At 39.2% G+C, this 17,602-nt stretch overlaps 1 protein-coding gene across 1 annotated transcript in view; it reads left to right on the plus strand.

The window, feature by feature from the left end:
- The first annotated feature begins 1,512 nt into the window (after nt 1–1,512).
- The window catches only part of LOC117333450, a 28,374-nt gene continuing 12,284 nt past the window's right edge, over nt 1,513–17,602 (plus strand). Inside the window, exons 1-6 of the mRNA XM_033892748.1 lie at nt 1,513–1,640; nt 8,355–8,457; nt 12,433–12,579; nt 13,747–13,854; nt 14,845–14,970; nt 17,141–17,235. Coding sequence (XP_033748639.1) covers nt 1,621–1,640; nt 8,355–8,457; nt 12,433–12,579; nt 13,747–13,854; nt 14,845–14,970; nt 17,141–17,235 — 599 coding nt within the window. The 5' untranslated portion in view covers nt 1,513–1,620. The remainder of the gene's footprint in view (nt 1,641–8,354; nt 8,458–12,432; nt 12,580–13,746; nt 13,855–14,844; nt 14,971–17,140; nt 17,236–17,602) is intronic.

Consider the following 17,602-nt stretch of genomic DNA (forward strand, 5'->3'; position numbering starts at 1 on the left):
CGACGGCGAATATGGAGCAAATCCCTTAGACGACTAATGTAGATATCATACTGTGTCGGTGTATTAACTGTATGTTTAAAATGATCTGAACATAAAAGAAACACAGATATATTTAATAAGTTCTTGTAAAAAAGAGAGTCGTCTGTCTTCGCCGGAAATCTTTCTAATTTTGACCCGAAAATTGATTTTATATATTTAAATAGGAATGTAACAAAGACAACTTTTCAATCACATCTGCACCGTGTAAATTTTGAATTTTTAAAGCCATCTAACAACTAATGGTCTTATTTTCCTTGACTGTTTTAAGGGTTCCCATGGAATCTACATTGTATCTAAAATATTTTGGTGATTTAAGCGTTCTGTTAAATAACCAATTTTGTGATATTGTGCAAGTTAAGGTTTATAATAAGTACGTTCTATGACTGTAATACAAAATGTAGCTTGGTCTTAATATTGCTTATATCATATGTTAGATATATAATATTTACAATGATTGTAATGTAATTATGGGATATATAATGTAAAACTAGTTCAGGAGAAACGGATTTGTAACAGATTGTATGTATTATTGCGAATACTGTCAAATCAACAGGAAATAAAAACATATTTTGATTTTCATATTTGATTTCTTTTGCATACAACTTTTTTGTACTTAATAATATTAATTACACAAGTAAATATGTTGTAATGCAAAAGAAGTGTAACTAACTATATAGCTCAGTATAGCTAGTTTTTTCATCCGATACAAAAAGATAAAATATACTGTATCTTTAAACCTACACTCAAGATTATTTATATCTGGTTTAAGTTATTATAAAGATAGTCATAGGAATTAAAATTCAGTGTATATCTTGCCGGTGAAAAATGGAGATCTATAGGTTATCAATTCATCCCCCTACCACCCCCCCCCCCCCCCCCCCCCTCTATATCTATACAAAACAAACTATAATAGCAAAGAAAAGTAAACAAATATTTCATACAGAAATTGAATCTCATTAGTCTATATAATAAGTTCATAATCACGTAGACTGTATATTCGTACATGTACATCCTGGCAGAGACAGATATACATGTACTGTATTTAGCGTGAAAATCTCTATCTAGTTTAGGGGAGTAGTCAGTGATAATGTTTGAGTATTTCACATGTGTATATCGAGATTTTATACTAATCTATGCGAACTATTTTTTTAGGTTTTACTCTGTGATGCTATCATGTTGTAGTTGTGTATTTTGATAAATTTAAGTGACATTCAGTCAGGGGCGTACGTCGGTCAGTGCACAGTGTCTTTTAGGCTAAATGTGTATAAATGACAGATGGTTTGTAGGTAAATTGAACTGCAAATCAAGTGATAATTACTACAAAGAATTAAAACGTCTCTCAAATAATATATAACGAAAAAAAAAAAGAAAAAAAATCTGGTAAAAGCTGCCTCCGCAGAACGTCGAACCCGTGCAACATCAAATTCCTACCATAGAAGATCACGTGATCCAATATCATGTGACATAAAAAATGGCCGTTAACAGTGACTGTTCCGGGGAGCGTTCAGCATTACAACCTAAGTGGTTTACAAGTAAATCACGAGGGTGACAGTCTGTTGGGGACGACATGTTATATACGTCATGGCTAACCACAGACTCAGGTAAAAACAATTATCGTATACCGTTCAAACTTGTCTGTTAAGAATCTCTATTGGGATAAGCTGTTTTCACCTGAAGATAATCTGCATGTCATAATGTAGCCCGAGTTTCCACTGGCCCTGACACCAGAGATGGTGTCAGGGCCAGAGGAAACTCGGGCTAGTCATAATGCAGTGATTGGTAGCTGTACAGTTCATGTTACACTGTGATAACCCGTATATAGCAGTAATATTCTCTGATCTATACATAGTTATACTGCACGTATTTTTGTTTGTTTACATGAGCGGCCTCAGGATCTGATTTTTGCCTAATCTATACCGTAATTTGTTACATTATGATACACAATTAGGCTACGTATGGTGGTAATCAAGGCACGTTCACTGTAATAATGGATCCAGAGTATCAAAAGAGAGATACTTTTGTGGAAATAAATAAATCTAAAGATAAGAATTCTTTTCTAAATATTGTTACCTGTACAGTACACAGTATGTGACTGTAGATCTGTTTTACCTGTACAGTACACGTGACTGTAGATCTGATGTACCTGTACAGTATACGTGACTGTAGATCTGATGTACCTGTACAGTATACGTGACTGTAGATCTGATGTACCTGTACAGTATACGTGACTGTAGATCTGATGTACCTGTACAGTATAGTGACTGTAGATCTGATGTACCTGTACAGTATACGTGACTGTAGATCTGATGTACCTGTACAGTACACGTGACTGTAGATCTGATGTACCTGTACAGTATACGTGACTGTAGATCTGATGTACCTGTACAGTACATGTGACTGTAGATATGATGTACTGTACAGTATACGTGACTGTAGATCTGATGTACCTGTACAGTATACGTGACTGTAGATCTGATGTACCTGTACAGTATACGTGACTGTAGATCTGATGTACCTGTACAGTATACGTGACTGTAGATCTGATGTACCTGTACAGTATACGTGACTGTAGATCTGATGTACCTGTACAGTATACGTGACTGTAGATCTGATGTACCTGTACAGTATACGTGACTGTAGATCTGATGTACCTGTACAGTATACGTGACTGTAGATCTGATGTACCTGTACAGTATACGTGACTGTAGATCTGATGTACCTGTACAGTATAGGTGACTGTAGATCTGATGTACCTGTACAGTACAGTGACTGTAGATCTGATGTACCTGTACAGTATACGTGACTGTAGATATGATGTACCTGTACAGTATAGGTGACTGTAGATCTGATGTACCTGTACAGTACACGTGACTGTAGATCTGATGTACCTGTACAGTATACGTGACTGTAGATCTGATGTACCTGTACAGTATACGTGACTGTAGATCTGATGTACCTGTACAGTATACGTGACTGTAGATCTGATGTACCTGTACAGTATACGTGACTGTAGATCTGATGTACCTGTACAGTATACGTGACTGTAGATCTGATGTACCTGTACAGTACTACGTGACTGTAGATCTGATGTACCTGTACAGTATACGTGACTGTAGATCTGATGTACCTGTACAGTATACGTGACTGTAGATCTGATGTACCTGTACAGTATACGTGACTGTAGATCTGATGTACCTGTACAGTATACGTGACTGTAGATCTGATGTACCTGTACAGTATACGTGACTGTAGATCTGATGTACCTGTACAGTACACGTGACTGTAGATCTGATGTACCTGTACAGTATACGTGACTGTAGATCTGATGTACCTGTACAGTATACGTGACTGTAGATCTGATGTACCTGTACAGTATACGTGACTGTAGATCTGATGTACCTGTACAGTACACGTGACTGTAGATCTGATGTACCTGTACAGTATACGTGACTGTAGATCTGATGTACCTGTACAGTATACGTGACTGTAGATCTGATGTACCTGTACAGTATACGTGACTGTAGATCTGATGTACCTGTACAGTATACGTGACTGTAGATCTGATGTACCTGTACAGTATACGTGACTGTAGATCTGATGTACCTGTACAGTATACGTGACTGTAGATCTGATGTACCTGTACAGTATACGTGACTGTAGATCTGATGTACCTGTACAGTATACGTGACTGTAGATCTGATGTACCTGTACAGTATACGTGACTGTAGATCTGATGTACCTGTACAGTATACGTGACTGTAGATCTGATGTACCTGTACAGTATACGTGACTGTAGATCTGATGTACCTGTACAGTATACGTGACTGTAGATCTGATGTACCTGTACAGTATACGTGACTGTAGATCTGATGTACCTGTACAGTATACGTGACTGTAGATCTGATGTACCTGTACAGTATACGTGACTGTAGATCTGATGTACCTGTACAGTATACGTGACTGTAGATCTGATGTACCTGTACAGTATACGTGACTGTAGATCTGATGTACCTGTACAGTATACGTGACTGTAGATCTGATGTACCTGTACAGTATACGTGACTGTAGATCTGATGTACCTGTACAGTATACGTGACTGTAGATCTGATGTACCTGTACAGTATACGTGACTGTAGATCTGATGTACCTGTACAGTATACGTGACTGTAGATCTGATGTACCTGTACAGTATACGTGACTGTAGATCTGATGTACCTGTACAGTATACGTGACTGTAGATCTGATGTACCTGTACAGTACACGTGACTGTAGATCTGATGTACCTGTACAGTATACGTGACTGTAGATCTGATGTACCTGTACAGTATACGTGACTGTAGATCTGATGTACCTGTACAGTATACGTGACTGTAGATCTGATGTACCTGTACAGTATACGTGACTGTAGATCTGATGTACCTGTACAGTACACGTGACTGTAGATCTGATGTACCTGTACAGTATACGTGACTGTAGATCTGATGTACCTGTACAGTATACGTGACTGTAGATCTGATGTACCTGTACAGTATACGTGACTGTAGATCTGATGTACCTGTACAGTATACGTGACTGTAGATCTGATGTACCTGTACAGTATACGTGACTGTAGATCTGATGTACCTGTACAGTACACGTGACTGTAGATCTGATGTACCTGTACAGTATACGTGACTGTAGATCTGATGTACCTGTACAGTATACGTGACTGTAGATCTGATGTACCTGTACAGTATACGTGACTGTAGATCTGATGTACCTGTACAGTATACGTGACTGTAGATCTGATGTACCTGTACAGTATACGTGACTGTAGATCTGATGTACCTGTACAGTATACGTGACTGTAGATCTGATGTACCTGTACAGTATACGTGACTGTAGATCTGATGTACCTGTACAGTATACGTGACTGTAGATCTGATGTACCTGTACAGTATACGTGACTGTAGATCTGATGTACCTGTACAGTATACGTGACTGTAGATCTGATGTACCTGTACAGTATACGTGACTGTAGATCTGATGTACCTGTACAGTATACGTGACTGTAGATCTGATGTACCTGTACAGTATACGTGACTGTAGATCTGATGTACCTGTACAGTATACGTGACTGTAGATCTGATGTACCTGTACAGTATACGTGACTGTAGATCTGATGTACCTGTACAGTATACGTGACTGTAGATCTGATGTACCTGTACAGTATACGTGACTGTAGATCTGATGTACCTGTACAGTATACGTGACTGTAGATCTGATGTACCTGTACAGTATACGTGACTGTAGATCTGATGTACCTGTACAGTATACGTGACTGTAGATCTGATGTACCTGTACAGTACACGTGACTGTAGATCTGATGTACCTGTACAGTATACGTGACTGTAGATCTGATGTACCTGTACAGTATACGTGACTGTAGATCTGATGTACCTGTACAGTACACGTGACTGTAGATCTGATGTACCTGTACAGTATACGTGACTGTAGATCTGATGTACCTGTACAGTATACGTGACTGTAGATCTGATGTACCTGTACAGTATACGTGACTGTAGATCTGATGTACCTGTACAGTATACGTGACTGTAGATCTGATGTACCTGTACAGTATACGTGACTGTAGATCTGATGTACCTGTACAGTATACGTGACTGTAGATCTGATGTACCTGTACAGTATACGTGACTGTAGATATGATGTACCTGTACAGTATACGTGACTGTAGATCTGATGTACCTGTACAGTATACGTGACTGTAGATCTGATGTACCTGTACAGTATACGTGACTGTAGATCTGATGTACCTGTACAGTATACGTGACTGTAGATCTGATGTACCTGTACAGTACACGTGACTGTAGATCTGATGTACCTGTACAGTATACGTGACTGTAGATCTGATGTACCTGTACAGTATACGTGACTGTAGATCTGATGTACCTGTACAGTATACGTGACTGTAGATCTGATGTACCTGTACAGTATACGTGACTGTAGATCTGATGTACCTGTACAGTATACGTGACTGTAGATATGATGTACCTGTACAGTATACGTGACTGTAGATCTGATGTACCTGTACAGTACACGTGACTGTAGATCTGATGTACCTGTACAGTATACGTGACTGTAGATATGATGTACCTGTACAGTATACGTGACTGTAGATCTGATGTACCTGTACAGTATACGTGACTGTAGATATGATGTACCTGTACAGTATACGTGACTGTAGATCTGATGTACCTGTACAGTATACGTGACTGTAGATATGATGTACCTGTACAGTATACGTGACTGTAGATCTGATGTACCTGTACAGTATAGGTGACTGTAGATCTGATGTACCTGTACAGTATAGGTGACTGTAGATCTGATGTACCTGTACAGTATACGTGACTGTAGATCTGATGTACCTGTACAGTATACGTGACTGTAGATCTGATGTACCTGTACAGTATATACACGACTGTAGATATGATGTACCTGTACAGTATACGTGACTGTAGATCTGATGTACCTGTACAGTACACGTGACTGTAGATATGATGTACCTGTACAGTATACGTGACTGTAGATCTGATGTACCTGTACAGTATACGTGACTGTAGATCTGATGTACCTGTACAGTATACGTGACTGTAGATCTGATGTACCTGTACAGTAACGTGACTGTAGATCTGATGTACCTGTACAGTATACGTGACTGTAGATCTGATGTACCTGTACAGTATACGTGACTGTAGATCTGATGTACCTGTACAGTACACGTGACTGTAGATCTGATGTACCTGTACAGTATACGTGACTGTAGATCTGATGTACCTGTACAGTACACGTGACTGTAGATCTGATGTACCTGTACAGTATACGTGACTGTAGATCTGATGTACCTGTACAGTACACGTGACTGTAGATCTGATGTACCTGTACAGTACACGTGACTGTAGATCTGATGTACCTGTACAGTACACGTGACTGTAGATCTGATGTACCTGTACAGTATACGTGACTGTAGATCTGATGTACCTGTACAGTATACGTGACTGTAGATCTGATGTACCTGTACAGTACACGTGACTGTAGATCTGATGTACCTGTACAGTACACGTGACTGTAGATATGATGTACCTGTACAGTATACGTGACTGTAGATCTGATGTACCTGTACAGTACACGTGACTGTAGATCTGATGTACCTGTACAGTACACGTGACTGTAGATCTGATGTACCTGTACAGTATACGTGACTGTAGATCTGATGTACCTGTACAGTATACGTGACTGTAGATCTGATGTACCTGTACAGTATACGTGACTGTAGATCTGATGTACCTGTACAGTATACGTGACTGTAGATCTGATGTACCTGTACAGTATAGGTGACTGTAGATCTGATGTACCTGTACAGTATAGGTGACTGTAGATCTGATGTACCTGTACAGTACACGAGACTGTAGATCTGATGTACCTGTACAGTAAAGGTGACTGTAGATATGATGTACCTGTACAGTACACGAGACTGTAGATCTGATGTACCTGTACATGTGACTGTAGATCTGATGTACCTGTACAGTATACGTGAGTGTAGATCTGATGTACCTGTACAGTATAGGTGACTGTAGATATGATGTACCTGTACAGTACACGAGACTGTAGATCTGATGTACCTGTACAGTATACGTGACTGTAGATATGATGTACCTGTACAGTATACGTGACTGTAGATATGATGTACCTGTACAGTACACGTGACTGTAGATATGATGTACCTGTACAGTACACGTGACTGTAGATCTGATGTACCTGTACAGTATACGTGACTGTAGATCTGATGTACCTGTACAGTATACGTGACTGTAGATCTGATGTACCTGTACAGTACACGAGACTGTAGATCTGATGTACCTGTACAGTATACGTGACTGTAGATATGATGTACCTGTACAGTATACGTGACTGTAGATCTGATGTACCTGTACAGTATACCTGACTGTAGATCTGATGTACCTGTACAGTATACGTGACTGTAGATATGATGTACCTGTACAGTATACGTGACTGTAGATCTGATGTATCTGTACACGTGACTGTAGATCTGATGTACCTGTACAGTACACGAGACTGTAGATCTGATGTACCTGTACAGTATACGTGACTGTAGATCTGATGTATCTGTACACGTGACTGTAGATATGATGTACCTGTACAGTATACGTGACTGTAGATCTGATGTACCTGTACAGTATACATACAGATGACTGTATTCTATAGATCTTATGTGCCTGTACCTTTTTTGATGACAGGACAACTGGTGAGGTTGGTGTGTTCTTTATCTACGACCATGATGTGTTGAAGCGAGAGGAAGATGACATGAAGGATGCAATCCTTTATTTCTATCCACCTTATGTAAGTATACAATGACATACAGTCACTGGCCGATGTTTGGCTGGTGACTGATGATGAACTGGTGACCAATGTTTGACTGGTGATCAATGTTTGATTGGTGGCTAATACATGTTCATGTTCAATGATGGACTGGTGACTGGTTACCTTGGTGACTAATGAATTAACCTTGGTGCCTAGTAATTTACCTTTGTCCCTAGTGATTTACCTTGGTGCCTAGTGATTTACCTTGGTGTCTAGTGTTTTACATTGGTGCCTAGTGATTTACCTTGGTGTCTAGTGTTTTACATTGGTGTCTAGTGAATTACCTTAGTGTCTAGTGTTTTACATTGGTGCCTAGTGATTTACCTTGGTGTCTAGTGTTTTACCTTGGTGTCTAGTGATTTACCTTGGTGTCTAGTGTTTTACATTGGTATCTAGTGATTTACCTTGGTGTCTAGTGATTTACCTTGGTGTCTAGTGTTTTACATTGGTGTCTAGTGATTTACCTTGGTGTCTAGTGTTTTACATTGGTGTGTAGTGATTTACCTTGGTGCCTAGTGATTAACCTTGGTGTCTAGTGTTTTACATTGGTGTCTAGTGTTTTACATTGGTGTCTAGTGATTTACCTTGGTGTCTAGTGTTTTACATTGGTGTGTAGTGATTTACCTTGGTGCCTAGTGATTTACCTTGGTGTCTAGTGATTTACCTTGGTGTCTAATGATTTACCTTTGTGTCTAGTGTTTTACATTGGTGCCTAGTGATTTACCTTGGTGTCTAGTGTTTTACCTTGGTGTCTAGTGAATTACCTTAGTGTCTAGTGTTTTACATTGGTGCCTAGTTATTTACCTTGGTGCCTAGTGTTTTACATTGGTGCCTAGTGTTTTACCTTGGTGTCTAGTGATTTACCTTGGTATCTAGTGATTTACCTTGGTGTCTAGTGATTTACCTTTGTGTCTAGTGTTTTACATTGGTGCCTAGTGTTTTACATTGGTATCTAGTGATTTACCTTGGTGCCTAGTGTTTTACCTTGGTGTCTAGTGATTTACCTTGGTGTCTAGTGTTTTACATTGGTGTCTAGTGTTTTACATTGGTGTCTAGTGTTTTACATTGGTGTCTAGTGATTTACCTTTGTGTCTAGTGTTTTACATTGGTGCCTAGTGTTTTACCTTGGTATCTAGTGATTTACCTTGGTGTCTAGTGATTTACCTTTGTGCCTAGTGTTTTACATTGGTGTCTAGTGATTTACATTGGTGCCTAGTGTTTTACCTTGGTGTCTAGTGATTTACCTTGGTGTCTAGTGATTTACCTTGGTGCCTAGTGTTTTACCTTGGTGTCTAGTGTTTTACATTGGTATCTAGTGATTAACCTTGGTGTCTAGTGATTAACCTTGGTGTCTAGTGTTTTACATTGGTGCCTAGTGTTTTACCTTGGTGTCTAGTGATTTACCTTTGTGTCTAGTGTTTTACATTGGTGCCTAGTGTTTTACTTTGGTGTCTAGTGATTTACCTTAGTGTCTAGTGATTTACCTTGGTGCCTAGTGTTTTACATTGGTGCCTAGTGATTTACCTTGGTGCCTAGTGTTTTACCTTGGTGTCTAGTGATTTACCTTGGTGTCTAGTGATTTACCTTGGTGTCTAGTGTTTTACATTGGTGCCTAGTGTTTTACCTGGGTGTCTAGTGATTTACCTTGGTGTCTAGTGTTTTACATTTGTGCCTAGTGATTTACATTGGTGCCTAGTGTTTTACATTGGTGTCTAGTGTTTTACATTGGTTGCTAGGATTTTCCTTGGGTTTGTGATTTTCCTTGGATTGTGATTTAATGGGTCTAGGTTTTTTAAATTGGGGGTTAGTGATTAACCTTGGTGCCTAGTGTTTTTTCTTTTGGGGCAGTGATTAACCTTGGTGCCTAGTGGTTTACCTTGGGTTAGTGATTTTCCTTGGGTTAGTGATCCCGGGTTGGTGACGGTGGGAATGGTGTTAGGAACCGGAAAGGAAAAACCGGGGCAAGGATTTATTTGTGGGAGGGTTTTAATTGGTGTAGGGAAGGTGGATTTTGATTTACCTTGGGTTTGTGTTGGGGGGAGTGATTTTAAAGGTTCTAGGTTAACCTTTGGGTGTTAAGTGATTTCCTTTGGGTTTTTTGTGATTTTACTTGGGGGTCTAGGTTTTTAAAGGGGTCTAGTTTTTTAATTGGTGCCTAGGTTTTACTTGGTGCTAGGATTTTCTTGGTGTCAGGATTTTAACCTTGGTTTTTTCAGTGTTTTTACATTGGTGTCTAGTGATTTACATTGGTGTCTAGTGTTTTACATTGGTGCCTAGTGTTTTACATTGGTGCCTAGTGATTTACCTTGGTGTCTAGTGATTAACCTTGGTGTCTAGTGTTTTACATTGGTGTCTAGTGTTTTACCTTGGTGTCTAGTGATTTACCTTGGTGTCTAGTGTTTTACATTGGTGTCTAGTGTTTTACATTGGTGCCTAGTGTTTTACATTGGTATCTAGTGATTTACCTTGGTGTCTAGTGATTTACCTTGGTGTCTAGTGTTTTACATTGGTGTCTAGTGTTTTACATTGGTGTCTAGTGTTTTACATTGGTATCTAGTGATTTACCTTGGTGCCTAGTGTTTTACATTGGTGTCTAGTGATTTACCTTGGTGTCTAGTGATTTACCTTGGTGTCTAGTGTTTTACCTTGGTGTCTAGTGATTAACATTGGTGCCTAGTGTTTTACCTTGGTGTCTAGTGATTTACTTTGGTGTCTAGTGTTTTACCTTGGTGTCTAGTGATTTACATTGGTGCCTAGTGTTTTACCTTGGTGTCTAGTGATTTACTTTGATGTCTAGTGTTTTACCTTGGTGTCTAGTGATTTACCTTGGTGTCTAGTGATTTACATTGGTGCCTAGTGTTTTACATTTGTGCCTAGTGTTTTACCTTGGTGTCTAGTGTTTTACATTTGTGCCTAGTGTTTTACATTTGTGCCTAGTGATTTACCTTGGTGTCTTGTGATTTATCTTGGTGTCTTGTGATTTATCTTGGTGTCTACTGATTTACCTTGGTGTCTAGTGATTTATATTGGTATCTAGTGATTTACCTTGATGTCTTGTGATTTATCTTGGTGTCTACTGATTTACCTTGGTGTCTGGTGATTTACCTTGGTATCTAGTGATTTACCTTGGTGTCTAGTGATTTACCTTGGTGTCTAGTGATTTATCTTGGTGTCTTGTGATTTATCTTGGTGTCTACTGATTTACCTTGGTATCTAGTGATTTACCTTGGTGTCTTGTGATTTACCTTTGTGTCTAGTGATTTACCTTGGTGTCAGGTGATTTACCTTGGTGTCTACTGATTTACGTTGGTGTCTGGTGATTTACCTTGATGTCTAGTGATTTACCTTGGTGTCAGGTGATTTACCTTGGTGTCAGGTGATTTACCTTGGTGTCTGGTGATTTACCTTGGTGTCTGGTGATTTACCTTGATGTCTAGTGATTTACCTTGGTCCCTAGTACTTTACCTGGTGTCTAGTAATTTACCTGGTGTCTAGTAATTTACCTGGTGTCTAGTAATTTACCTTGCCTTGGTGCGTAGTGATTTACCTTAGTGCCTATATTTTAGTTTACCTGATGGTAGGTGATTTATTTTAGAGTGATCAGTAAACTGATGACTGCCATATTGTATACAAATATCATTGATGTTGTTTTTATGATGATCAATATTATCAAAGTGTTTAACAATTTCCCACATAAATAGCTAAACAGATATAACAAAGATACAATATTATTCAGGAAGGCACTTAATTGTTTAAAGTACATGTGTATGATAATTTCAGAGCATTTAAATTTGGTCAATATGCATATCCTGGATGTGATCATTGTAGATATAGATGACCAGTGGTCAGTAAGTGGTCAGCTGATGTGATAGACTGTTATTTACATTGTAGATATAGATGACCAGTGGTTGGTGTGGGGTCAGCTGATGTGATAGACTGTTATTTACATTGTAGATTTCTATTGATGACCAGTGCTCAGTGTGTGGTCAGCTGATGGGTGTTTCTGAATTCCTACGGTCAGCAATCAGCAAATCTGCTCCCTCGATTTTCAAACTACATCAGGAAAAGTACTGTCTGAAACGCGTGAGGAACTACACATTTGTAAGTGAGGATGTTATACAGTTCAGAACCCCTATATATCCTGTCCATACTGGGGCTCCGAACTAGGGACCTCTAACTCCATAACTGTATGTATGTAAGTGATGATGTTGTAATGGAGTAGAACACCTTTATATCCTGTCCACACTCACCTTTATATCCTGTCCACGCTCACGGACACCTTTTGTGTATTAATTGCACTATTTGTCTGACATTCAAAGTCACAGGGGTCAAATAGGAATATATATCTAAATTACTTTTCCTCAATAACCAAGAAGCCCAGGGACTTGATAATTGCGTCTGTAGCTTGGGTTAAGGGTTCCCACAGAGACCTATATAGGTCTCTGGTTCCCATGTTGATCAAATGAGCCAACTTGACTTACATTCAAGGTCACAGGGGTCAAATAGGCTAAAATCTTTAAATGTCTTATTCTCAATAACAAGAGGAACAAGGAAGTGATATTAAGATATGTGATATGCTGGGGTGAGGAACTGCCAGGCTTATTAAAATGAATGACCTTGGCTCATATTCAAGGTCATAGGGGTCAAATTTAAATAGGCTTAGATATTTAAATAAATTCTTCTCAATAACCAAGAGGCCACAGACTTGATATTGGGTCCGTAGCATGCTTGAGTTAAAAGTTTCCAAGTTGTTCAAATGAACGACCTTGACTTACATTTGAGATCACAGGTTCAGATACGCTAATATTTTTTAAACGCCTTATTCTAAATAAACAAGAGGCCAAAGGGTCTGTAACATGCTGTGTAGAAGGGCTACCAGGTTTGTCCAAAGAAATGACCTTGACTGGCATTTAATGTCATTGGGTCAAATCGGCTGAGATCTTTATAAGGACTTCTCACTAACCAAGAGGCCAATGGTCTGTACTATATATGCTGGGATGTTCCAAGTTTCTTCAAATGAATGACCTTGACCATGATTTAGATTTGAATTGGCCAACATATTTATAAGACACCATTACAAATAACCTGTTGGCCGTGAAATCTAATATCTGGTCTCTGATACATTTGTTTTTAATTTTGTTAGTGTATAAAAAGGATCGCTAGATAGGAGGTGAGAAATACAAGGCCATTGGGCCCTTGTTTCCCTAAGGAGTAATGTAGTATAAGGTCCTAAAACTATGTTGATTGAAGGTTGTTAATTTGTTTCAGGCATTAGAAGGTCTTCCCACAGACAGTAACGAGCTGCTCAGGAGACAGCTGACTCACCTCTACCAGGGGTTTATCTTCATCTATGGTGACATTGATAATGTCAGACAGGTAAGTCATGGACTGATGAACAAACCGACATCAGCCAGGTTATTTATGGACTGATGAACAAACTGACATCAGACAGGTAAGTCATGGACTGATGAACAAACTGACACCAGACAGGTAAGTCATGGACTGATGAACTAACTGACATCAGACAGGTAAGTCATGGACTGATGAACAAACTGACACCAGACAGGTAAGTCATTCATGAACTGATGAACTTACTGACATCAGACAGGTAATTCATGGACTGATGAACAAACTGACACCAGACCAGGAAAGTCATTCATGGACTGATGAACAAACTGACAACAGACAGGTAAGTCATTCATGGACTGATGAACAAACTGACAACAGACAGGTAATTCATGGACTGATGAACAAACTGACAACAGACAGGAAAGTCATTCATGGACTGATGAACAAACTGACATCAGAGAGGAAAGTCATTCATGGACTGATGAACAAACTGACAACAGACAGGTAATTCATGGACTGATGAACAAACTGACACCAGACAGGTAAGTCATTCATGGACTGATGAACAAACTGACATCAGACAGGTACGTCATTCATGGACTGATGAACAAACTGACACCAGACCAGGAAAGTCATTCATGGACTGATGAACAAACTGACAACAGACAGGTAAGTCATTCATGGACTGATGAACAAACTGACAACAGACAGGTAAGTCATTCATGGACTGATGAACAAACTGACAACAGACAGGTAATTCATGGACTGATGAACAAACTGACACCAGACAGGAAAGTCATTCATGGACTGATGAACAAACTGTCAGGAAGAGTTCCTTCTCATAAGTTTCCATCAGTTTGTCTGTTACACTTGAGGTGGTTACCTGAGAAGGTCTGCCTTATCAATTTAGTTTGTTTCAGACAATTGTCCACATCTGATTCCAATACATTAATATAGAAGTCACCACTAACTAAAATTTATGAACTGTACATATGTAGTCTGGACTTTCCCATTCAGCAATACAAGACTCATGTTGGATTTCTGACTGAAATGAAGGTGTTATGGGAAATGCTGTTTCCCTCTGCTAGCTGCCTCAGCGTCAACCACATAGAAAGAGTGTTCCAGGTTCTTCCTTCTGTCGAGGTAAATTCTCTATAGAATATTTGCATGCTACATGATATTTATGTACATATATTTACATTTGCTCCACATTTCCCCATTGACACAATGCTAAGAGGCAGTTGCCACCATACGCATATAACACCCAGTGCCTCCGGCTATAACACCCAGTGGGTCATGTGACATTAAAAAAGGCGGGAATTTTTTTGTTTTGGTTTAGTTTTTAGGTCATCTGACCCGAAGGGTCAGGATGACCTATAGCCATAATGCTTCATCCGTCGTCGTGCGCCGTCCGTAAACTTTTCACATTTCAATCTTCTTCTCAAGTTCCACCAGTGCTATTGAGCTGAAACTTGCCAGAAATGATCCTGAGATGGTCCTGACCAAGCGTTGTTATTTTTCGGGTCGGTCTGAAATCCAAGATGGCCGCCATAGCCGCCATTTTGAAAACACATTTTAAACTTCATTTCAAGTTCCACCAGTGCTATTGAGCTGAAACTTGCCTGAAATGATCCTGATATGATACCGACCAAGTGTTGTTATTTTTCGGGTCAGTCCGAAATCCAAGATGGCCGCCATAGCCGCCATCTTGAAAAACACATTTTAAACTTCTTCTCAAGTTCCAACAGTGCTTTTGAGCTGAAACTTGCCTGAAATGATCCTGATATGATCCCGACCATGTGTTGTTAATTTTCGGGTCGGTCCGAAATTCAAGATGGCCGCCATAGCCGCCATCTTGAAAAACCCATTTTAAACTTCATTTCAAGTTCCACCAGTGCTATTGAGCTGAAACTTGCCTGAAATGATCCTGATATGATACCGACCAAGTGTTGTTATTTTTCGGGCCGGTCCGAAATCAAAGATGGCCGCCGTGGCCGTCGTCTTGAAAAACACATTTTAAACTTCTTCTCACGTTCCACCAGTGCTTTTGAGCTGAAACTTGCCTGAAATGATCCTGATATGATCCCGACCAAGTGTTGTTATTTTTTGGATTGGTCTGAAATCCAAGATGGCCGCCATATCCGCCATCTTGAAAAGCACATTTTAAACTTCTTCTCCAGTTCCACTGGTGCCATTAAGCTGGAAATGGGTGAGGATATCAAGGAAGGCGAGCGAACATATTGTTGTTATTTTTTTGGCCTGGTAAAAACTTTGACATGGTAGCAATGGCGGCCATTTTGTAATATGATTGCGCAATCATGGTTTTCCTGAACAACACCTATTTCAAACTTCTTCTCAAATTCGACCGATGGGATTCAGCTCTAATTTACCAGAAATGATCCTGAGATAGTCCTTACTAAGTGTTGTTAGCTGGTCGGCCAGAAATCGAAGATGGCTGCTATGGCAGCCATCTTGAAAAACACATTTTAAACTTCTTCTCCAGTTCCACTGGTGCCATTGAGCTGGAAATTGGTGAGAATGTTAAGGAAGGAGGGCCAACAAAGTGTTGTTATTTTTCGGCCTCGTATAATCGTTGACTTGGCAGCCATGGCAGCCATTTTGTAACATGATTGTGCAATCATGGTTTTCCTGAACAATGCCTATTTCAAACTTCTTCTCAGATTCCACCAATGGGATTCAGCTCTAACTTACCAGAAAATATCCTTAGATGGTCCAGACCAAGTGTTGTTATTTATTGGGTCTGTCAGAAATCAAAGATGGCCACCATGGCCAACAGTGCCACTATATACTTACTTCAGAGATTACATACTACAATAATATAAGGGTTTTAATTTAGAGTCAAATGACAGTTAAGGCCCTTGGGCCTCTTGTTTTCAAAGTTGACGAAAATAGTAAGACAATGTAAATATAAGTATTGAACAGTGGTTGTAATGTTGTTATAGTCGATATTGCAGCAAGATGTATGGTGGGTATATGTAGCATGGAAACCCTAACAGGTTCCCATGCCATTTGCCCACCATACATCTTGCTGCCATATCGACTATAACAACATTAAAACCACTGTTCATTGCTTAAATGAATAAGAAAAAATATCGTATTTTGTTTTTCAATTATTTTCAAGCATTATAAGTGTAGTCCAGATGATTGCTGTACAGCGGTAAAGCATGCTTTTGTTTCTGATCAATTAATTCAGCCAAGACAGTAAAATGTCCTTATTAATGAAAATTATGAACTCTTGTTTTGGAGATGATATTGTAATTCTAGTGATCACCTGAATTTGATGTGTATATAGGTAAACAGCGACCTATTCCTTCAAGCTTCAAACATCCTTCAATCCAGCCAGCGAAGGCAAGGAGTCACACTGGGTGCTGTTCTGTACAAACAGAGGTACGTCACATGTAAAAATATTTCAAGAGCCAATGTAGGTCAATGTTTTGCAAGTTCCAAGAGTTAGGTTTTTATCCAATGGTTTCAGGACATATACATATATTGTGTTTGCAAAAAATTCATTGGGTTTGAACAATAATATAAAGGTCGTACTATACAAATATAGGTCAAATAAGGGTTAAACAAAGTATGACTGGAGGTCAAACAAGTACAAAGTTAATGTTAATGATGAGAAATGTTATTCAAATAGATGGTGGGCAAGAGACTAGAGTTGAGTGTAATGTCACATGAGGTATACATGAGGTCAAATGTCACATGAGGTCAAATGTCACATGCATATGAGGTCAAATGTCACATGCATATTAGG

Source organism: Pecten maximus, chromosome 8 (assembly GCF_902652985.1).
Source record: "Pecten maximus chromosome 8, xPecMax1.1, whole genome shotgun sequence".
Taxonomy (NCBI): Eukaryota; Metazoa; Mollusca; class Bivalvia; order Pectinida; family Pectinidae; genus Pecten; species Pecten maximus.